At 44.0% G+C, this 24,804-nt stretch overlaps 1 protein-coding gene across 2 annotated transcripts; it reads left to right on the top strand.

The window, feature by feature from the left end:
* The first annotated feature begins 1,036 nt into the window (after nucleotides 1-1,036).
* ago3b (argonaute RISC catalytic component 3b) lies at nucleotides 1,037-23,276 on the top strand. Of its 2 annotated transcripts, none has more exons than XM_080530772.1 (20): nucleotides 1,037-1,156; nucleotides 1,304-1,593; nucleotides 6,150-6,321; nucleotides 6,475-6,595; nucleotides 7,107-7,315; nucleotides 7,929-8,065; nucleotides 10,148-10,282; nucleotides 10,926-11,013; nucleotides 13,407-13,554; nucleotides 13,866-13,985; nucleotides 14,106-14,249; nucleotides 17,157-17,290; nucleotides 17,603-17,787; nucleotides 17,979-18,138; nucleotides 18,330-18,420; nucleotides 18,567-18,761; nucleotides 19,043-19,177; nucleotides 20,011-20,112; nucleotides 20,734-20,933; nucleotides 21,367-23,276. In XM_080530772.1, exons 2-20 carry the CDS (start codon nucleotides 1,575-1,577, stop codon nucleotides 21,473-21,475), a joined length of 2,604 nt encoding a protein of 867 aa, XP_080386898.1. In that variant the 5' UTR covers nucleotides 1,037-1,156; nucleotides 1,304-1,574; the 3' UTR covers nucleotides 21,476-23,276. The 2 variants fall into 2 exon arrangements, with proteins under 2 accessions (XP_080386898.1, XP_080386897.1); XM_080530771.1 differs by having other exon boundaries at nucleotides 17,124-17,290.
* The last annotated feature ends 1,528 nt before the right edge of the window (nucleotides 23,277-24,804 follow it).

Here is a 24,804-nt window from a genome sequence, read left to right as displayed (position 1 = left end):
CCTGCCTGTGTTAGCATAATGCCTAGCATGACCATGAATACTTGATGAGGAATCTAATTTGCACGAAATACTTTTTTTTGTTGAAATTATTCAATTTGATTGATCTCCTCAATATTTAGGCCTAACAGGGTGGACACGTTATGGTCAACCACATTAAACTCACTTGATAAAAACATCAAAATCAGATGGTAAAAGAGGTAGAAAATCACACAGTTTACCACATTTGAAATCCCCTCCACTGATGTGATGTCACCTCATGAGAGTGATGTGATTGAGAAATATGTTGTTGTTTTTAAAAAGGGACATTAACACAGCTCAACAGGGTGGACAGTGACCGCAGGGACAAACATACAACCTTAATTTTTTGTACAATAAAATAAAATAAAAAGATAAAAACTATATTTGATTTCAATAGATATTGTTCAGGAAAATTAAATAATAATAACATATATGGAAATGTATATGTTTTTAATACTTATTTTTTGGATTGAAGTTGAATGAACAACACTGGGGACATGGCAAAATCCCGTTTACATCTTTAACCAAAGCTTTTAAAATGTAAAAAACAACAACTTAGAACCCATGTCATTGTATTCATAATAAATAACAATTGACTATACATGAAAAAAATAATAGTATTAGTCCAAATTTAGACAAAATACAACATGATTTGTACTGGGGACGGAAAAGGCACCGTATAAAAAAATGACCCGACTATTATGTTAGGTCACACTCACACTATGCACATGGCAGACAAATCTATGGCCCAAAAACGTTCAGACACCTGCAAATGTACACAAGATGATCTAAACATATTTATATATTCCTAGCTACAAGAGCCATATCTATTGCATATGTTCTTCCTCTTCCTCTTCCTCTTCTTGTGTTGGATAAAGCCAAAATACAATTCTTTAGCAAAATGAACAAAATGTTAGGAAGTGACGACGTTTTCTAAAGTTGGTATTTCCTGTAGGATTTCCCTAACTGGAGGAGGAGGAGGGAGAGGGCGCAAGAGGAACGCTGAAACCGGTTGCAACCAAGATATCACCGGGTGAAACCCCGATTTGCCGGCAGAACAACACCCAAAGAGCGGCAGAAATACCACATTACCAGTCCGAAGGCCGCAGGGCAAACGTTTAACGGTTTTATTATCCAGGTAATTATCCAAGTGGAACGATTGAGATAGCTAACTCACTAGCCTAAGCTAACGTTAGTGAGACATTTCACAGACGAGTGCTGTCGACCGTCCGACTCGAACATTTTACAGAGACTTGATCGCCTTTGAAAATATTTCTGATTTCAGCTGGGAACAAGTCGAGCCCTAAACGAACGGAAGGGATACGTCGTCCGACTTGTGTCGGTTGTCAACTGCGACCGAGGAAGGGAGGACCTGGGCTCCGGCTAAGCGGACCCCCCCGAGCGGCCCGGTTCCACATCAGCGACAGAAGCCGGGGTGTCGGCTGGACTGAGTCGTTGGCTAGGAAGCCTCCAACCCTGGAGCGACACCGCTGAATAACCCTGCGCCGAGATTTGACTATTGGGAGCCGGGGAGAATCCGGACAGAGACCTCATGAATGGAAATCGGAACTTCAGGTACAAATCTTCTCAGTGTATCAACATATTGACCAATCTCACAAGTTTTTTTTTAGCTTTATTTAGATTTAAGTTGTAGCCATTATATTACGGCTGAAGCTGGTGTTGCTGTTTTATCATAGAAACTAGGCACTACAACGGAATATTATACTAGTCACAATGATGTCTAACCAAGTCTTAACAATATTATAGATACAGCTATCATTACCGATTTGTCTATAAACATAAACGCACTTTCAGCCAAGCTCCTACCCAGTAAATGGATGTTTGATTGGCCGTTGTTACTAAGGACGGTTTACCAAACACCATGTGTGAATCCACAACCACAACCAGTCTCACTCGTTTTTGTCGACGTCATTCTTTGTCGCCTGTCAGAGGCAGGTGGCAAAACCATCAGGTGTGTCTCTGCAACTCCAGCCAGTGAGAGGCTGGCAACAGGAGCAGGCAGAACGCAAGAAGGTGTGTGTGTGTGTGTGTGTGTGTGTGTGTGTGTGTGTGTGTGTGTCATGGATATGGTAGTTATTGAATGCACACTCTTGCCTCCCTTAATTAGCTATCAATTTAGCATGACAGGCGTACAAAGTCAATTTACTTCTACTTATGCTTTGTTAGAGAAATGTATTTTGGGGGGGGGGGGGGACTGCACAAAATGGCATACGTTTCATGGCTGTTTTTTTACGGTCTGTTTTTGGCTAAATCAAAAACATTTTATGCCGTAGCCTCCCTCTAAGGAATGGCAGGCAGGGAGCTAGGCCTAGCTAGGACACAGCTGCATTTTGCCTCTCCTTTAGTGACACCATTAGTAGCAGCATCTGTTTTTTTCTGTTTAGACTCAATACAACTTTCAATACAACTGTAATCTTGGATGACGATGTGTGTACAAGCAAAGTGATTTAATATCTAGACTAGAGGTCTGTAGATAGTCTTTCAACCCACTATAGGCCTACATATAGAAGGAACAAGTTGTCTTCTTCAACACCTCCACAGCTGCCCAGTCTTGCTCACACACATGAAATCAGTACAGAGCAGAGCGATCAGCCTAGTCCAGGCAAATTGTCTGTCCAGGAGACCGAAACAACAGTGATGGGAGTTCAAATAAATCTGGACACACCTGTTTTTCCTCCTCCCTGTCAGTACGGTCTGCGTTGCCATGGAGAAGTAGCAGCCACATGGGTGCTGTTGGCATGGTGACGACACACATGGGAGAAAATGTCACTGGGGGGGGCACACATCAGAGTACAATCTCACTCTGTAGCTCGCACCTTGCTGCAGCTGGCGGATTGTACCTCATTACAGCCTCTCACCCTGACAGAGAGAGCTACGGCTCTGGCTGCCTCACATTTTCCTTCTCTTCACCCATGTATATGTCTCAGAATGTCTCTCTTATATTTTCAAGAGTAGGCCTCTATGACTAAGTCTATGAGCAACATAACATTTGAATTAGTTCTTTATGTGGTTACCACCAGTTTTCTGATTTGTAAACACAGCAAATTGGTGTCATAGTTTTTGAGTTACGTGTTGGGAGATGTTTTTTGAGAATCCACTGTTTTGGCGAGGTGCCAATTTCTGTCTGTGTGTACTGTATGTGTCAGTCAGTGTAGGTAGTGTTTGACTCATAGCTGTGGTTGTGTGTCAGAGTTGCCGGATTTGTTTCTGTGGAGGCGGTCATGAAAGAGCTTTGGTAGAAAATTGGCGTGGTATGGCAACAGACTAGGGTAAATGTCATCACATAAAGTGTTTGTAACCTTTACAGTGTCAATGTGCCATATTGGTGGGTAATAATACTCATCCCCTTTCTATTTCGTCACCTACTTCTCACTGTAATATGGAACAAAAAAACGTTTCTCCTTTTAACCTCTTTTTTTTCCTCACTCATTTCGGGGGCCTACTAACCCCTTCTCAAGTCCCCTCCCACTTTGCTCTTTCCTTCTTACAGTATCTACCACTTCCTATCTTGACATTTCCTGTCTCTCTATTTGCACTCTGACTGCCTCTTCCTCCATAACCTCTCTCTCTATTCTGTGTGTTACACAAAGCACTTGTGAACTGTACTGGCTGGCGTGGTTACGCTTTCACCACGTGGTTACTGTACAGTGTTTCCCCTAGGTTTGCTGCCTTGGGGGGGTGGCATGGACCGTGGCATGGACCCCCCCCCCCCCCCAGGGGGTAAGACCCTGCCTCATACCAGCGTCATGTCCAGGGGTGTTTTTTCATTCATTCATACCTTTATTTAAACTCGTAAGTTACTGAGGTTGCCCTCATTTACAGTAGCAACGAGTGAATAAAAGAGAACCAACAATATAAGTCATAAACAGAATAGAAATTAAACCAAAATATAAAACAAACAAAAAACATTACTAAGAAATGTACAACATAATTTAAAAACAGTTACAAGAAGTGACACAGAGGGGAAAAACCAAGTTCTTAAAATCATTGAGTGATGGGAGAGTGACCAGTTTCAGAGAATTCTGAATAGAGTTCCAAGTATTAGCAGCATCATAAGCGTAGGCTGTCCTACCCAGCTTAGTAGACATTTGAGGGACCGTACAAACCAACCACTCGCTGGAGCGTGTTTGATAGGAAGAAACATTCCAGTCCAACAGGGAAGTGATATAGGGGGGGAGTTTGCCTGAAATCCCCTTAAATATGAATTGATACCAGTGATAATCTCGGCGGGCTGCGAGAGATGTCCAGCCAACCTTATCATATAAGACACAGTACTTGTACATTAAGCCGCCTCACTTACGGAAACAGGAGATAGGCTCCTTCCCTATGGGCCATTAGGCTCCAGAACCATCGGTTCTCAAGGTTACTTACTTATGTGGTCTTGACTACCTGTCCACTTTCTCACCTGGTTCTTGCTCTCTCTCTCTCTCTCTGGTGTGCCGACACCATCCTGCTCTCTCTCCTTCTCTCCCTCCCTATCCTCCTCTCTCCCTTTTGCTGTCAACCAAAAGGTAAACAAAACAGCCAGAGTATTTATAATCTAATAAGAGGCATAAATTGATCCATATCAATTTATAACATAATTATAATTGAATATTGAATTGCTGTGGGCAATGCAGTCAGATAATGTCTTTTTTTTTTTTCTTTTTTTTTTTTTAAATTTGTTTTTCAGATTTTATCCCTTTTTCACCCAATTTGGTAGCCAATTTAACCCAACGTAGCATCCAATTATCCCCTGCCTATTGCATAGGATCCGCCGCACGACCCCGTGGCCGGCAGTCCCAGAGGAGGCCGCCAGGCAGACTAGGCTGACTGGCTCCTCGAGCCCAGTACCGTTATTCCGGCGCCCAGGGGGCGGTGTTGCGCGACGGATCCTAGTCCAGAAATACTCCTATACCGCCCTCGGAAGCGGCCGGCCAATATGCCGCTTCCCGTGTGCCTCGGCCATATCTGGATCTGGCGAGCCGGGATACGAACCCCGGCCCCGGTGGGCAGCATGCACTAGCGGCCAGTGCGTAGACCGCTACACCACCGCGGGGCAGATAATGTCATTTTGACTTTACTACTCTCACCTAAAAAAATAAGGTATGTCCAACTATAAAAAAACAGACATTTCCAATGCTTCAATCAACTGTCCATGTACTGTAAATATGCCATTATGGTATTACCATGAAGCCCAACTCTAGCAGAATAAGAAAGATAGTATATCTACTTTAAGTAAAATAATAAAGTGCCTCCAGTTAGCTCTTTAGCTGGCAAGTGTGCAAGGAGACTAGCTCATCTCATCACCTCTGAGCTAGCTAGCTTGCTAGTTCTTTGACACTATTTACACTATGGAACTATAGTCAAACACTTTCTAGTCACGATAATAACGACCAATTTTAACCAACTTTCTCTGTCAGAACACTCAGCAATTATATTTGCTAACGTTTCAACTTGCTTACTTTCAATCTGCAGACATCACAGCCGGCAAAAACTCTCGCGTCTCGCGCGCACACTTGCGCAAAATCTTGTATTATTCTCCAGCACTGGCACAGCGCGAAGTGTGGAGATAGGTCTGGCTATGCGAGACTACGGCGGACTAACGTTACCAACGAGCCTATGGGCTTGCCACTCGCCAGATTCGGGTTGGGTGCGTTTAAAAAACGCGGATATTTTAGCCTGCTTGTCAGATGTTTTTGGTGTCTACGTCCGTAATAATTCCTCTTTCTTGGGAGGTCGGGGGGTTCCGTTGGGAGGGTGGCCCGCCCCCCCAAGGCAATGGTAGGGGAAACACTGCTGTAACAGTGCTACAAAGAAAATATCCAAGCCAGCACAGTAGGGTTTTGGGTCAGCCCTGTTGTGTGCAAAAAGCCTCTTGGTAAATGGACTGCACTTATATATCGGCGTATTCCAAAGCACTTTACAATGGCTTCTCATTCACCCATTCACACACCAATGGCGGCAAGCTACCATGCAAGGCGCCAGCCCGCTCGTTGGGAGCAATTTGGGGTTCAGTGTCTTGCCCAAGGACACCTCGACACGTGGCCAGCCGGGGATCGAACCGACAACCTTGCAATCATTACACGCCCTTCTAACTCTCCTCTCCTCTCCCCTCCGTCTGTGTGCAGGAGATGTTGGGGCCCTGGCCCTGTTCACTGTGCCTCGGCGGCCTGGCTATGGCACCATGGGGAAGCCCATCAAGCTGCTGGCCAACTGCTTCGAGGTGGAGATCCCCAAGATGGACGTCTACCTGTATGAGGTGGACATCAAGCCAGAGAAGTGCCCACGCCGGGTCAACAGGTAGCCCTCAACACCACTGCCTGAAATGTGGAAACGAGCTTCTTTTATAGGATCATTCTTACTACATACTCCATTTCACTTTCTCTCTCACCTGTTATCTGTTTTGGAGTGTTGTGTCATGTAGGCTGTGTGTCTCTCTCTGGTGCACCCTAGGGAGGTGGTGGACTCCATGGTGCAGCACTTCAAAGTGACCATCTTTGGTGACCGTAGGCCAGTTTATGATGGGAAGAGGAGCCTCTACACGGCCAACCCACTACCAGTGGCCACTGCAGGGGTGAGAGGCACAGGACACACATGCACACTTTGTGATAATGCTGCCAGTGTCATGTTAAGATCTGGGAGTTTTTCCGGTGGTCAGGTCATTCAGGAAATATGTCCAGAAGACCTTGCAGACACTCCAATCCAACTCATATTATGACAGAATCCCTCTGACTTTGTCAAGCTGTAATACACTTTTGCATTTTGTTGTCATGGTAACACAATCCTAAAGTGGATTAGAGTGTAGTAATGTGAACTTTCCCCAAAAATTCAATCACGATTCAATCACAAAAAGAATTGTTTTGTCGTGTCTGCAAAGTGTTTTGGACATATTTCCAGAATATGGGACTGTCTGGGCAACTACAAGTCAGGGCTAAACCAGGGTATATCCCTTTGTGTGAATTAGTATGTACTGTATATGTCAGAAGGGATGTGCTGTGTGCCAGTGATGGGTGTATTGTGTGTGTCAGTGTCAGTTATGATATTCTGTATTTCCCACGAAGCTATAACTTCCTGTCTCTCCTTAGGTGGATCTGGATGTCACTCTGCCAGGTGAGGGGGGTAAGGACCGTCCCTTCAAAGTCAGCATCAAGTTTGTGTCCCTGGTCAGCTGGCACATGCTGCATGAGGTCCTGACGGGTCGCAGTGTCCCAGAACCGCTGGACCTGGACAAGCCTGTCAGCACCAACCCTGTGCATGCTGTGGATGTGGTCCTGCGACACCTACCCTCCATGAAGTGAGTCCTCTACTGCCCTACTGGACAGCGCTAGGATAACTTATAGATTCACTTTTTTTCCCCTCCAGGGGTGTCTGTTTGGAGCTCCTATCAATAGCTATTGCTATTATATATATATTACACAGGTGAAGCAGACATTTTATTTTTTATTTTTTTTATTTCCCATACCGCTCCCAGAAACGTACGCACACATACGTATCACCAACACATATGCACATCCCCAGAGAGGTGAGTAGTTATGTGCTTTGCTGAAGGGCACAACGGCAGTGGTAGGCACATCTCACACCCTCCCATCAACACAGGACATCGAACAAGCGACCTTCCAGTTACTGACCGGACTCCCTAACCTCAAGGTTTACCTGCCGCTGTGCACCGTGCTATTCTGTCAGGATCTGGGTATAGTGCATCCAATCCATCCACCCTTTAGATTCCCAGGGTACAGTCTCATGACAAAATATTTCCAACCTATGTGTTGCATAAATCATTAGTGGAGTAATTCAAGGAAACGTGATTCTAGTCTTTCTCCCTTTACTCCCTAAACTTTTTGTTGTCCCAGTACTTGTACAATGACAGTAAAGTTGAATCTAGTCTAATGTAATCTCCCTCTACTCAGGTACACCCCCGTGGGCCGCTCCTTCTTCTCCTCCCCAGAGGGCTATGACCACCCCCTGGGGGGGGGCCGTGAGGTGTGGTTCGGCTTCCACCAGTCAGTGAGGCCCGCCATGTGGAAGATGATGCTCAACATCGATGGTGAGCAGTTTGTCTCCAGTTAGTCAATGACGTAGCATCTGTAGCTCGGCCCATAACATATTTTTGGGTGTGTATGTATAGTTTGGGTTCTCCCCAAAGAATGTGAGAGGCACTGCGTCACCTTGTCGACTTGGCTACGCCACTATGTAAACATTTCAGAGCAAATTAAACGGACCATTAGTAGTGATTAGGGGTGTAACGGATCGCCCCCCACGGTTCGGCACGCATGTGTACCGCGGATCAATTGCAAAATGTAACCAAGTAATAATATTACTTAATATTAGTTAATATCCCTTGTAAATCACAATGTAGAGTTGCCATGAAAAGATAGACGCGACAGTTGCGTGCTTTGTTTTACTCTAAAGCGCAATGATAAGTTGATAATGAAAAAAATGGCTCTGGAATCTGATCAGCATTCATGGAACGCCTCTTGTCCAATCAAATTACTTGGTCCCTTTATGACGTCGGACCCAGTGTGCTCTCCGGCGCTCTCAGAGCAAATTTACGAACGCAGCCCAAGTGTATCATGGCGAGTGCTGCTAATGTTGGCGACAGAGAAGAACTCGAAATGCCTCCCTCGTCATTTAAATCCCATGTATGGGAGCACTTTGGCTTCTCTGTCGATAAAAAAGTTACGGTGTTTAAGCGTTATGCAACGAGAAAGTCGTACGAGCATGGCCACACATTTGCCGCGACATCACCCTGGTGTGTTGACGGGAGGCACGAAAAAGGCAGCTTGACAACTTCTGATAATGTAGCCAATTTTTTCATACCATGTTTAAAGTAAGGTTTCACTTTATTATTTAGTTAAAAGTGGCATAAAACATGTTTATTTGTCTGCTTTAAAGAGCCCAGTGATTCACTGCTGCAACCAGGTGCCTCCTCCCTCTTTCCTACTGCATCATTTAAGTTGAATGTGTGTTTCTGTTTAATATGTAGCCTAATGTTTGAGTGTAGAATATGTTATGTATGTATATATATATATATATATTATATATGTGTGGTGGCCTGGGAAAACCCTTCACATGGTGGCATTTTGACATTTTCATTTTTTTATATTTCCATAAATTAGAAGTGAATGACTGAGATAGCCCTTTATTTTAAAAAGTTATGAGCATTTTAATGTATCATGTCAAAAAAAGTGAAAGGTGAGAAATGCTGCCCCCGACCCCTTTCTCCTCCGGGTCGGGGGAGGAGCCTATGCAGATCGGCCGGTCTCATTTGTCTGCTTGTGATGCGGTGTTAGTCTGCTCGCCTCGTCGGTATGCGAGGGACAGATCCATTTGTGTGTCTTCTAGTTAAGATTGTATTACTTTATGCTTATTGTGAGCATCAGTAAACTGGCAATAACACAGGTGGAAGTATCGTCTCTCCTTTCGCTCATGTGTGCGTGCGTTGCTTAACTGAGAATGAGACACGTTCAACGTGACGTTGTTTCGCTAGCAAACTACCCACCACAAAAACATAAAAATAAGTACTTTCCCTTTTGTTTTCTTAAAATGTTTATTCACCATAATGTAGTATGGAGTTCAAAGTACTAGAATACCACATAATATTAAAATCGCCGAAATAGGACATTTCCATCTATTTTTGCTCTTTGCCACAAACGAACGCCAGCGACATCCGACGGGTTTTCACAGGCCACCACACATATATATATACACACATATATATATATATATATATATATATATATATATATACCAGTTTTGACATCTTGAATGTTGTTGGGTTTTACACAGTAAAAGGGGTGTTTTTACAGAATTCGAGGAAAAAGCTTTTTATTTTTATTTTGATGTTTTGTGTTGATCCGAAAAATGATCCGATCCGTGACTCAAAAACCGTGACACGATCCGATCCGTGAGTTAGGTGATCCGTTACACCCCTAGTAGTGATAGAGTAACAGTCTTTGATCGCCAATGACGTTGTTAAAAGCGAAAGTGAAAGCGTTCTCCGGTTGCTCCGAACCGTGATTATATATAGAATTTTAACCATCACAGATTGGTCATAAACTACAATTTGGCATTCTGCTCTTTTATCGAACTTCACCCTTTTTTTTAACTGATTTTATTTCACTTCTAGTGTCAGCTACGGCGTTCTACAAGGCCCAGCCGGTAATCCAGTTCATGTGTGAGGTCCTGGACATACACAACATCGACGAACAGCCCCGCCCCCTCACCGACTCCCACAGGGTCAAGTTCACCAAAGAGATCAAAGGTACGATGGTGTCACTGCGGCAACGGCAGGAATGCTAACAGGGATCATGTTTTGTCTATTTCTAGGTTTGTTATGGTGGCACTGTAGTAAGTTCACTGTTCTATCAGTATTACTGAACTGGCTATTGGAACCCTTGAGAAATATCTACTCAATAGTAGCAAATGGACTACTAGAGAATAGAGTACCAAACTATAGTTTAGTGGTAGAGAATAGAGTACTAAACTATAGTTTAATAGTAGTAGGGCCGGTTTCACAGACAAGGCTTAAGCCTAATCCTGGACTAAAAAGCATCTTCAATGGAGATTTTACATTGAAAGTGTGATTTAGTCCAGGACTAGGCTTAAGCCTTGTCTGTGAAACCGTCCCGTAGAGTACTAAATGTTTACTTCCATTCTTATCCCCCCCCCTCCCCTTGACATCACACATTATTGCACATTATTTGCACTAGTACTCTTTTCACTTATCTTCTATTGTCACTTTTAAAAGTATTACTCCTACTGTTGATTTGTTTGTCCGATGTTTGCTGACTGTTTTTTCATTGAAGGAGGAGCAAGATCCCAATGCATTTCACTGTAAATTACGGCTGTATGGAATGTACGTGACAAACACAATCTGATTGATGTCTTCCATGTCCTGTGCTTAGGTCTGAAGGTGGAGGTGACCCACTGTGGAACCATGAGGAGGAAGTACCGGGTGTGCAACGTGACACGCCGACCTGCCAGCCACCAGACGTAAGTTCCTACCGGGGTCAGAGAGTGACATGTGCGTCTCCACTGTGACTGAGGTTCAGAAATATCTATCAAAAATGACTGAAAGACGGTTTCACAGACAAGGCTTAAGACTAGTCCTGGACTAAATCACACTTTCAATGTGAAATCTCCATTGAAGATACTTTTTAGTCTAGGTTTAGGCTTAAGCCTTGTTTGTGAAACTGGCTGAAAAGTGTTTCAATATTAAGAGGCCGGTCTTCCAGAACATAATTAAACCTAGCCCTGGACTGAAAAGCAGGGCCAGGCTTAGGGCCAATCCCGATTCCCTTTTCTACATCTATGGCTCGTTTTCGAGTGTGACTCGATTCGAAGCCAAGGCCTTCGAACAGAGCCACAAGCCATACCCCTTGAAATCTACCCCTATGAATTGGGACGGCCCTTCACGGCGGCTACGTCATCAACAGTGGTTTAAATAGACGCGGTACGGGTGACGCGTTATGTTGCCGGCGGATTCTCACATCTCGCAATGCCTTCTTCAGCTGTGTTTATTTCTGTTGCGTGTGCTATAAGCATCTTTTTTCGTTTATTATCAACACACCTGAGAAATCATGGAAGAGGGACAACCCTTCAAGACTGATACGTCATCAGGAGTATTGTAGAAAAGCATTGACGCATTGAAGCATTGACGCTCGCGACTCATTCACAACTTCACTTTTACGCTATCAATCGATCAAACAAGTCATCAAATAAAAAAGAACAATGCTTCATTATCAGACCATGACAGAATAACGGCGCTCTAACCTGTATGAAACCTGTGCTCCACTGCTCCTACCCTGCCAGTCTGCACTGATTTAGGACAACAGTACAACAACTTCGCGGCTGAACTTAAGTTAAATTTACGGCGTCATATACCATCAATGGGAAACATGGAAAAATGCAGGACTTACATATTTAATTTTATGACGTTCCGAAGTGACAAGAACGCTGGAGAAACAGCCGCTGTCCACTGCATTAATTAACTACATGTCCTTGATGAGTCTCCCGCTCACTGCCCTCCATCAAAAATGTCACATCCATCAATAATATTACATAATATCAACTGCTTGGATTAGATTGCGAGTTGTTTTGGTATGCCGCAATTCAATTTATACCACCAAGGGGGGGGGAGAATTCGCGCCTATCATGCACATATCAGCCTGTGGATAGAAAACTTTAGATAGATAACTTTACATTAAATATGTCTACCATCATCCGCTGTCAAACACCACAATTTATTTCATGAGAGTACATCTCTGAAATGTTAATCGCGCACATTTCTATGGGTCAGTTGCCGGGGCAGAGGAACGAGTGAATGAGGGCTCCGGTAGTCTAATGGAAGTGATCAGGCATAACAGCGATTTTTTTGTTATGCTTGTTATAAAGAAAAGGTCTATAATGCATTGTAATGACATTAAACTAACGTTTGATAGATAACTTTACATATGTGTACCATCATCCGCTATCAAACACCACAGGATTGATTTATGATTGTACATCTCTGAAATGCTCGACTGTCATGCAGCCTGTAATGTTAGACACACAGTACATCGGCATAATAACGTTTTGTTGTTGTGCTTGTTATAAAGAAAAGGTCTATAATGCATTTAAATGAATGATACAACCCATTAATAATATTACATAATAACAACTGCTCAGATTAGATTGCGGGTGCTGCTACATGGAAATAGGTAAAAATGTGCATCATGTACAAGTCAGCCGAACGTTTGACAGATAACTTTACATATGTGTACCATCATCCGCTGTCAAACGCCACAGGTAATAATTGATTTATGATTGTACATCTCTGAAATGCTCGACTGTCATGCAGCTACTGTAACGTTAGACACAGCACCGACATAAAAGCGATTTTTTTGGGTTATGCTTGTTATAAATAAAAGGTCTATAATGCATTGTAATGACATTAAACTAAGACAATAAGATGGTTATCATAATTTTTCAAATCTTTATTAATAAGTAATTACAGAGAAAGTAAAATGACATTTCCGCATTTAATAGAGCGACATAAGATTTCTGTAGATGATTCGCAATGCATCCTGGAATCAAGGGGTAGCGTACCCCTATGGCTTTGAAGCTAGTCTGGTCCTGGAATCGCTCGAAACGAAGTCATAGTTAGCCCTCGAAATTAAGCCATGGCTCGATGAAATATGAATTGGGACAGCCCTCCCCCTAAACGTGAACGCGCAAATCAAGCCATAGGGGTGAAAACGAAGGGGTAGGGGTGAATTGGGATTGGCCCTTAGTCTCTCTGGGCAATTGCTCCTATAAGTAGATAAGTAAACATAAAGCAGCAGGACCAAGCTTGCGCCTCCATGTTTCTCTCCCTGAACCTCCATGTTTCTCCCCTGAACCTCCAGGTTCCCCCTGCAGCTTGAGAACGGTCAGACGGTGGAGCGTACGGTGGCCCAGTACTTCAGAGAGAAGTACAGCCTGCAGCTGAAATACCCCCACCTCCCCTGCCTCCAGGTGGGGCAGGAGCAGAAGCACACCTACCTGCCCCTGGAGGTGAGCCCCAATACTTCAGCTCTCTCAACCACTGGCTGAATTCCAAATGTACCCCTAGCCCTTACCCTCTAGATTGGATCGTGTAGATCTGAGAGGATTGGATAGGTATAAGCAATATTATCATCTTGCCCTCTGATTGGTTGTGGGAAAGTCTTGGCATAATGCTCCATCTATGCAATCCGCTGATTGGCAGGAAGTGGCTAGGGAGGAGGGGCTAGGGGTTGAATTAGAATGTGTCAACTGTGGTCAAGATGTCAGTTTAAGCATTCTACTCTGAGCGTTCTGCATGACTCTCCTGTGTACCTGTGCAGGTGTGCAACATCGTCGTTGGCCAGCGCTGTATTAAGAAACTCACAGACAACCAGACGTCCACCATGATCAAAGCCACCGCACGCTCTGCCCCAGACAGGCAGGAGGAGATCAGCAGGCTGGTAAGGACTGTAGCTCCCCCGGTGGCTCGGAAGATGTATAACTTATCTGAGTTTATATATTTTCGTGCCCCCAAAAAATCATCTGTTGCATTTTAATGACTTGTTTCCCAACTGTCGTAGGTGCGTAGTGCAAACTACGAGGCTGACCCGTTCGTCCATGAGTTCCAGTTCCGTGTGCGAGATGAGATGGCTCAGGTCACGGGCCGCGTGTTGCCTGCCCCCGGGTTGCAATATGGTGGCAGAGCGAGCTCTGAACACTTCATGGTACCTGCCACCTACCTACCTTAAATCATGCTTTATTCGCCTGTGTGTGACTTAGCCTCTCCATTCTCTCTCATATTCAATCACTTTGTTACGCTCCACCACTATCATCACCACCCATCCTCTTTCTTTCTTCTTTTCTCACCATCACCCCTCTTCCCTCCCTCTCTCTCCTCTCCTCCTTTGCTTGTGTGGCTTTGCTGGAGTGCAAGTGTTTGTATCTGCAGTAGTTGTATTGTAACTGTGTGTTGTTGGGAGAATGCTTTAGAAGCTGCATAATAATTAAGGTAGGAAGGAGTCCTTGAGTTCACAGATTTGTACTACTGTCCCATAGGGGTGTAACGGATCACCTAACTCACGGATCGGATCGTGTCACGGTTTTTGAGTCACGGATCGGATCATTTTTCGGATCAACACAAAACAGTTTTATTTTTTATAAAAACTGATTTTTTTTCTTGAATTCTGTAAAAACACAATTTTTATTATGTGAAAAAAACCAACAACATTCAAGATGTCAAAACTGGTAATATATATATTACCAGTTTTATAATATATATAATATAATATATAGCATATCACTCGTTGCTGCTGTAAATGAGGGCAACCTCAGTAACTTACGAGTTTAAATAAAGGTTTGAATGAATGAATATTCTACACTCAAACATTACATATACATATACTGAAATGCACAAATACTGAAATACACATTCAACTTAAATGATATGAGAGAGGGAGGCGCCTGGTTGCAGCAGTGAATCACTGGGCTCTTTAAAGCAGACGAATAAACATGTGTTATGCCACTTTTAACCAGTGGTGTAGTCTAGTTTTTTCTAGTGGGTATACTGTGATTTTTCCCTCCCAGCCTCATATCGTTCATTTAGGAACGCCATAAAAATAAATATGCACTCCCTGTCTAACGTTATATATCTAACATTACATTATTATATACGGCTGATCTGTCCATGACAGTGCTGCATTTTGACATATTTCATGTCGCATCTCCCCCAGTTGATGGTATATGACGCTATAGTCAGTCTCAATGGTCCAAAAGTCAAGTGCTTCGTAACACAGACGGGGTGAATTTTATGAATGAAAGTGAAAGTTCTGTCACAAAACGCTGTTACGTATCCTCACACATTTTTAAGTGGGTATATGGAAATCCTTGGCCTTTCCTAGTGGGTATACGGCGTAGTCCTGTGTAACACGTAGACTACACCACTGCTTTTAACTAAGTAATAAAGTGAACCCTTCCTTTGAACATGGTATGAAAAAAATGCCTACATTATCAGAAGTTGTCGAGGTACCTTTTTCGTGCCTCCCGTCATAATTGACAGAGAAGCCAAAGTGTCCCATACATGGGATTTAAATGACGAGGGAGGCATTTCGAGTTCTTCTCCTCCGAACAACGTAACGAGCTCGCCATGATGCATTTGGGCCGCGTTCGTAAATTCCCTTTGAGAGCGCCGGAGCGCACACTGGGTCCGACGTCATAAAGGGACCAAGTAATTTGATTGGACAAGAGGCGTTCCTTGAACGCTGATGAGATTCCAGAGCGAATTTACGAACGCAGCCTTGTTGTTGTGGATTTCCAGTTTCATGTGTAGTGAGTAAACAACGGATTCTTTTTTTTCTTCGCATTATCAACCTATCATTGCGCTTTAGAGTAGGGATGCTCCGATCTGGATTTTTGGGGCCGATACCGATCACCGATTTTTTTCCTCAAGATCAACCGATACCGATACCGATTTAAAAAAAAATACATAACTGTAGGCCTACTGACTGGATAGCCTACATATTTTTTGCTTTTTAGACAAAAGTTTTGATCCATTAGGCACCAAGCAAACGCAGACCCATTTTTATGGCATAGTAAAAGTCTGGCCTATCACCCAGTTAGGGCCTGAAGCCCAAGTCAGTCGATATGGCTGTATAAAAGACATCATAAACGTGGCCTTCATGGTTTACATACTGTTACGTCCTCCTATGTTTTCTGTTCAGTTATCTGTCTTCCCCAGGGGAAAAAAAAAAGAAAAAGAAGATCGTTTTTTGCGATCGGCCATTTTTGCCGATCACCGATCGAGTCATTTGGAGTGAAATCGGCCGATTTAAATTGGTGGCCGATAAATCGGAGCATCCCTACTTTAGAGTAAAACAACTGTCGCGTCTATCTTTTCATGGCAACTCTACATTGTGATTTACAAGAGATATTAACTAATATTAAGTAATATTATTACTTGTTAAAATTTTGCAATTGATCCGCGGTACACATGCGTGCCGTACCGTGGGGGGCGATCCGTACGGATCACGGATTATCCGTGATCCGTTACACCCCTACTGTCCCATCTTGAGAATGTAATGTTCTAAGCCTGGAGGCCACAACAACGTGTATTTTATCACTAGGTCTGTGTTTGTCTTCATGTCCCTTATGCATACCTGTCCGTTGACAGTTTTTTGAGACTGTTTGTCTGGCTTGTGTGCATTCCAGTCTGTCCTCTTGTGAGTTACCTTGACGAGCGGCATCTCAGAACATCTCAAGCTTTTAGGAAGGTGCTTTGCGGCAAGCCATCAGTGTTTTTGTACATTGTGTGTAAAATGATAGCACCACTAGCTAATGATGGCAAATCAGTCAAATTCAAAGTGTATGAAGCAGTCTGTATATCAACCCTGTTCTTCTCTTGATACAAACCGAGTCTCTGTTTCTATGTGTCTGTGTATGTACTGTACTGTCCCTATGTGTCTGTGTATGTACTGTACTGTTTGTGTGTGTCTGTATGTACTGTACTGTTTGTCCCTATGTGTCTGTATGTACTGTACTGTCCCTATGTGTCTGTATGTACTGTACTGTTTGTGTGTACTGTACTGTTTGTGTGTGACCACCAGCCCCAGCAGATCACTCCTGCGCTGTCGTTGCAGAACCGTACTGTGGCCACGCCCAGCCACGGCGTGTGGGACATGAGGGGGAAGCAGTTCCACACAGGCGTGGAGATCAAGATGTGGGCCATCGCCTGCTTTGCCACACAGAGGCAGTGTCGTGAGGAGATCCTTAAGTGAGTGCTGTGCTTTGTGTGTCTCACACTCATAGGGACGGTTTCACAGACGAGGCTTAAGCCTAGTCCCGGATTAAATCACACTTGCGAAGGAAAATTTTCATTAAGCTTTTTTGTCTTAATCTGCGTCCATAAAATCAGCCCACTGTGTCCTATTCTGAGAATCTTAACTCTCCGATCAGTTGTCAACTTTAATTTGCGGATGTTCTGTCTCTATACGTCTTGTTGGTGTATATCTCTCTGGGCTCCTCATCCTCTTTCTCACCCGCCTCCGCCGCCTTCCTCTTTCTCTCTCATCCTCCGTCTCTCCAGGGGTTTTACAGACCAGCTGCGTAAGATCTCCAAGGATGCTGGGATGCCCATCCAGGGCCAGCCGTGTTTCTGTAAGTACGCCCAGGGAGCAGACAGCGTGGAGCCCATGTTCAGACACCTGAAGAACACCTACGCCGGGCTGCAGCTCATCATCGTCATCCTGCCTGGAAAGACCCCCGTCTACGGTACTGTTTAATACCATCCGATTGATGGATGTTTACATTATGATTCACAAATCATATTTAAAAATGCATTGATTTGAGTTTTTATTTACATTTACTTTATTTACTTGGCGAATATACTGTGGGTGTGGATGCACACATACATTTTAGCAGCAACTATAGATCCTTATGACTCCCATATGATGTCCCCACAGCTGAAGTGAAGCGGGTGGGAGACACTCTCCTTGGTATGGCCACCCAGTGTGTTCAGGTGAAGAACGTGGTGAAGACCTCCCCCCAGACCCTCTCTAACCTCTGCCTGAAGATCAATGTCAAACTGGGGGGCATCAACAACATCCTGGTGCCACACCAACGGTAACTATTAGTAGTTACTAGTACTAGTACTAGCACTAGTAGTAGTAGTAGTAGTGGTGGTGGTGACGGTGGTGGAAGAAATAGTATTATAGAGTGAAAGAAGTACATGGTCACGGTCGTAAGAAAACATCATTGTATGAGGCATGTATCTGATGTTTTTCTCTCACTTTACACCCCTCCCCACCCCCCAGTCCGTCTGTGTTCCAGCAGCCTGTGATTTTCTTGGGGGCTGACGTCACACACCCTCCAGCAGGAGATGGAAAGAAGCCATCCATTGCAGCGGTACATCTCAGCTTCTCTTCGTCTGGACTTTGCTTTCTCTATTTAGTCATTATTACTTTCTCAAATTCTCTCTTTCTCTGCTCACTCACACTCTGCCTTTCTTCCCTCTCTTTCCCCTCTCTTCTCCTCCCTCCCTCTCTCTTCAGGTGGTGGGCAGCATGGATGCCCACCCCAGCAGGTACTGCGCCACGGTGCGGGTCCAGCGGCCCAGACAGGAGGTGATTCAGGACCTGGCCTCCATGGTGCGGGAGCTCCTGATCCAGTTCTACAAGTCCACCCGCTACAAACCCACCAGAATCATCTTCTACAGGGACGGGGTGTCAGAGGGGCAGTTCAGACAGGTCAGTTTGTTTGTTAAAACACCTTGTTGTTAAACCCTCTGGTGAGATTGATCATGTAAATTTAATGTAATAATAATATGGAATATAATATATGCCATTTAGCTGACACTTTAATCTAAAGTGCATACATTTTTCAGTATATGGTCCCAGCAGGAATCAAACCCACAACCCAAGCGTTGTTAGCACCTTGCTCTACCAACAGAGCCAGAGAGGACCAATGTACATGGCTACTTTGAGTTCCTTGTCTTGCTGATGTGCCGATTGTTGCTGTATGTGTGCAGGTGCTGTACTATGAGCTGTTGGCCATCCGGGAGGCCTGTATCGGCCTAGAGAAGGACTACCAGCCAGGTATTACCTACATCGTGGTGCAGAAACGCCACCACACTCGCCTCTTCTGTGCCGACCGCAACGAGAGGGTGAGTGGCACTATGGATACATTGACATTTACATTTTTGGCATTTAGCAGATGCCTTTATCCAAAGCGACTTACAACAAATACATTTGTCTAAGTAAGTGAATCATCTATCCATCAGTCATCATAAGAAAAATAAATCTCTGCTAGGACCAGGAGCCAGTTGCATAAACATAGATTAAGACTGGTCTAAACCTTAGACTAGTTTTATATTCTCAGGTTAGACCAGTCTAATTAAGACTGCCTGTTGCATAAAAATTAAGACAGACTTATTTTGAGGTTAGAAAGTTTGCCACCTTCCCCCCTGGCTAAGCTTGACTTAAGAGCTGTGTTGCTATGGGAACGAGTCAGCCTTAAGTGTCAGTTGGAAAAGTGTTTTAATGCAAAACTACTGACTAGCCCGCACACAAACGCATTCATTGTGTATGATTTAGCTACTATTAACCTTACTCGTAGCTGGCAAGCCCATGGTTTATGGAGCAGTTTGGTTTTGGTTGTCAAGTAGCTAACTAGCCCTATAGTTCAAGCTAGGCGTCAGTTTTGGGGCTATTCATTTATTTACAGTAGAGAAACTGTACAGGGGGGTAGTGGGGATGAAGAGGCCTTTAGGAGGCACAGTTAAGATGTAGCCTGAAGAGATGGGCCGAAGATAGGTAGTGACTCTGCAGTCCTGACAGCATCCCTCTTTTGACTTCTGCCAGGGTTTCTTGTTTGTTCAGTTACGTCTTGTTTTTCCGGTTCTAAATGTAAAAATGTCTTCTGGAGTGCCTGGAGGTATTGTACATGGAGTGTTCAGTTGTCATCCCTGCTCATGGTATGTCGGTGTCTGTCTGTCAGGTTGGGCGGAGCGGAAACATTCCTGCTGGCACCACCGTGGACACAGACATCACCCACCCCTACGAGTTTGACTTTTACCTCTGCAGTCACGCTGGAATACAGGTGCGTTTCAGGACCAAGGCCAGATGTGCTGCGTCCCAGTTCTTTACCTGTTACCCTGAAGTGTGCCCTTGTGTCCTGGCACACACAAATGTAAAAGCATATGTGACTGCAAGCGGGAACAAGTCGGCAAATTGACCAAATGTTCAGACTTTTAATAAATGTCAATGTTCCCAAAAAAGTTACCGGACATTTATTCCGAAAAATGTAATTCCAAAATATTGCAATGCAATGGATTTGGTGAGTAATCCCCACTACTACACAGTTAGTGTAGAGTAGTAGGGATTACTCACCGATTCCATTGCATTGCAATATTCTGGCATTCAATTTTTCTGAAAAAATATCCGGTCATTTTGAACAAGGGGACTTGTTCCCGCTCTCACCAGCTGCTGTTACATCTGATTGATGTGAGCATGGGCTCTTGCACCATTCGTATGCTTTTGAATCCATGCAGAGAAGTGCGCAAGTCCACACTTGAGGAGTATAATGGGGAAAATAATAAGTCATTGGGATGCAGCAAGAGATTTGTTTGTTTTTCCCATTGATCTCATGAAATGAAAAGAATGGATGCTACTTCTTTTCATTCCATAACTAACCTCCACCCCCCCCCCCCCCCCCCTCCAGGGTACAAGCCGGCCTTCACACTACCACGTCCTCTGGGACGACAACTGCTTCACTGCTGACGAGTTCCAGCTGCTCACCTACCAGCTGTGCCACACCTACGTACGCTGCACCCGCTCCGTCTCCATCCCGGCGCCTGCCTACTACGCCCACCTGGTGGCCTTCAGAGCCCGCTACCATCTAGTCGACAAGGAACACGACAGGTGAGGAGAGAACTGTTGAGTTAACAGCACTGCTGAAATCCACGTCCGTGAGACGTGTGCGATACGCAGTTGACAGTCCTGTTTTAGTCAATGTTACCTGCTACACTAGTGTCTGTGTAAAGCACAGGCATTGTGTGTTTGCTGTTAAATTACGGTGCAAAGCTTTATGGACGTTGTAGGAGTTAATCATTCTGACATACTGTGTTAAGTCATGGTCCAATAAAAGCCTTTTTTTTTGTTGCTTATTTGCTCTAATGGTTTTTAAATTTAATTTCCTGGCTATTTTAGACAAAAAGACCGCTTATTGTGTTGTGGTGACAATCTGTGAAATGTTCCTTTTTTAAGTTTTTTTTCTTTTCTTTTTTTCTTTCTTCAATCCCTTTCTCTTCCCTCAATCTCTCTCTCTCTCTCTCTCTCTCTCTCTCACTCTCAGTGCGGAGGGCAGTCATGTCTCTGGGCAGAGTAATGGCCGGGACCCCAGTGCGCTTGCCAAGGCTGTTCAGATTCACCACGACACACTGAGGACCATGTACTTCGCCTGAGAGCCCCCCTACAACATCCCACCCAGTCAGCCTGTGTGTCCTAGTGGGCTTCTGTTTGGGCAGTCATTCATGGCTCCCTGGGGCCAGGAGCAGCCCTGGTTGCTGACACAAGGAGATGCCAAGTTGCTACGGATATCAACAACCAACCAAGAGGGGATTACAGCCACGTTATGCAATATGGAACCAGCCAATTGTCTCAGAGCACCCGCCCCCATTTTTGCTCTGCTGTATTTTAATTCGTCATGGATTTGTACGCGTCTCTTGATACCGCTCTTCATTCTTGCCAGTCATTTTCTCCTCGCCTTACAGTTTTAACAGCAGCTCAACTTTTCAATTTTTTTTTTTGTTTTGTTTAACTTTAACAGCAGAGTGTAGAGGAGAAACAGGGAACTGAAAATGATGTTGGTGCGTGAGGGAGCAGGGCATAGCAGGTGTACGTTAGGGTTGAAGAGCAGGGCACATCTTCCCTGCTGACTTGCCTGCCCGTGGTGTTTCATCATTTAAATTGTCCTTTTATATGTTCCCATCAGCTCGTCTTGACATGCGTTTTTCATGTTCCCTATAAGTATCTGATTGTCATGGCGATGCCTGTTTGTTGAGAGCGTGCTAGGGAACTCACAGCTTTGCCCATTCTCACACGGCGAGCAGCTCTATTACCAGTTACTCGACAGTACTCTCCCTTTAAGCCAACGGTGACTTAACTGCAGTCATAGCATCAGACAGTTTGAGATTCTTGAATTGCTGCTCTCTCTTATCAATATCAACATTGAAAAAAAGATATATATATATATATATTAGATATATTTGTCTTGAGTACAGCCACATACAGCCATTGTTTGAAGGGATTGTCTGGCACTTGATGCCTGCCAAGACTGGTTAGCTACATGTAGACTAGAGTACTGTTAGTATATCAACCCACATAATGGACCTCCTTACATTACTATACAGACCTCAATGTAGTACAGCTTTTTATATTTCAATTTCCCTTTATGTTTTTATTTCACCTGCTATTTATGTGATTGATTTTTGTTTTACATTCACTTTCAGCAATAGCACTGTCTAGCACTGTCGACCATTGGGGGGTTTCTGGTTTTAAGTAAGGAACTGACAAATTATGTTATGAATTCCTTCAGTGCAATAAGCCGTCAATGCAGAGGCCAGGTTTCATGGAGAACGTTATAATTGGATATTAGAACAAAGGATATGGAATGTAGTAGGAGTAAGCTGTCCTCAACATTCTTTGATTGTAAGGATCGACGCCACAAAATATCTGGATTGGGGAATACATTCTGATTGTAGGAGTTGTCTTCAGTAGATGGGATGAATCATGACAAGTGCCTGATTTGGGTGGAAAGAACAATTCAGAGTAGTATTCTAAAATATGTTTATTTGGGTGCTTCTGATAATGCATTTAGTTACACAGTCAAATTATCTCGTCAAACCATACTGTAAGAATAATATGCTGTCCGAAACATGGGGGTTAGCTAGCACAGAGTGGCTTCATCGATTCAGCTTCATGACTTACAGGAGTTTTGAATAGAAATGTGAATTACTTGATATGTAGGCTGACCCAAGTGAAGGTGAGGACAGTCAACTCTGCTGTCTTGTCCATTGTTGGGCTCTGGTGAGACTCATTTTGCACTGTTAAAGTAAGCCTTCATATTTCAGTTTTATCAAGCCGTTTGTGTTGCATCTTACTGAAGGGCATTGTCTCCTTGTCTCCCTACACCCTGCCTGCAGTAGGCTCCAGAGGAGGCCTTCCAGTTTCTTAATGTTCCACTTGGACCAATCCAACGTTCCAACGTGCCTCGGGGGGGGGGGGGGGGGGAGTGGGGGAATTTGGGTCATCTGTATGGGGCTTGGTGTAAGTGGTACAGGCCTTGTATAGGAGACGCTCTCACTGCCTTTGCGACAGCGGCAGCGTTGTAGCATGACCTAGCCACGTGTTATCACAACCACACTAGCTGCTATAATACATTTTATTTCATACATATATATATTCATACAAAGCGAAAACTATAATAATTATGACAACTTACTGCACTTAAATATATACATGTGTTTAAGGTTGAACACAGGCCCAAGGTGCTGAGATGTGTAATGTGTCTGAAGGGGGGGGGGGGGGTTGTTTTTTAGTGGGACATTATGAACTTCATTTGGTGTTAAGTCGGAATTTAGAATTAGAAATGGAGAGGACTCTCCTACCATGACGCGATGGGACGCAGGCTTTAATTCCCAGAGGGTACGATTGTGAAGTAACAGTTTGCGGCAGCGCCCACACCGTTGCAGGCATCCGTGCAGCTAGTTAGCCCCAAGGATTGTGTGAAGTTCAAGCAGAAATGGTTACTTTCCTGATGTCAAAAATTACCAGCATTTGATTTTACTTGAAGAACTAGTGAACAAGTAGGATCCGATCTGCAACTGTGGGCGTATGTGTAGCTACCCTGCGTACGTGTAGCTACCCTGCTCGTGTGAATATTTGACGTCTGTACAGCTTTAGTACAGGAATTCTATCCATTCATGTTGCCACGGAATTGACCTCTCTCTCTCTCTCTCTCTCTCTCTCTCTCTCTCTCTCTCTCTCTCTCTCTCTCCCCCTGTTGGAGGGGTATTGCATTCAAGAGGCGCGACATTGTGAGCTTATTTAGAGGTGCAGGGGGTAATACAGGCTCCCCCAGGTGATGCCCTCATCCTTCTAAAGAGCTGCCTTCTCATGTTATTCTGAAGCATTTTAAATTCTGAATGGAGATATATTTGTATATTTAAAAAGTATATGTAATGCACACCACTTATTTTTGCTAACAAATTCTATGAAAAGAAAATAGAACAATAATGATGGTAATGATGATATAAAACAATAATAATGATAATAGTCACTAATAATTATCCAAATTTAATAATGCAATAGACTGATGTGTAGTTTGTTTATTCCATGTGAAAGCGAAACGTGTGTTGTACCGAAGTATCTGCTGCATCAACCTGCTGTGGGGGATAGTTGTTGTTGGGCCAGGTGTTGTGTTGTGTAGTGATGGGATGAACCTCTGCCCCCATTTTCCCCCTCGTCATTGAACTAACCATCTGAAGAGCAGCTTCCATTCATGTTATTGTCGTGTTTGAGAGCGACTGCGTTGCAGTATGTCTGCACGTGCTCCAGATCTTCATCTCAGAAACCACATCAAAATAAGATAGCCTCTTAGAATTCCGCTCTTCTGCTCCGGACAACTGCAATGTAGTCAATCTCAAACGTGACCAGTGTCCTTTTATCTGACAGAACCTAGTTGTGTAGACTGAAGGCAGTGAATGTGACCTAGACTGTTATTATTTTCACA

Source organism: Nansenia antarctica, assembly GCF_963989245.1.
Source record: "Nansenia antarctica genome assembly, chromosome: 5".
Classification (NCBI taxonomy): Eukaryota; Metazoa; Chordata; class Actinopteri; order Argentiniformes; family Microstomatidae; genus Nansenia; species Nansenia antarctica.
Note: the sequence above shows the minus strand (reverse complement) of the source record. Positions and strands in the feature narration are given on the sequence as shown.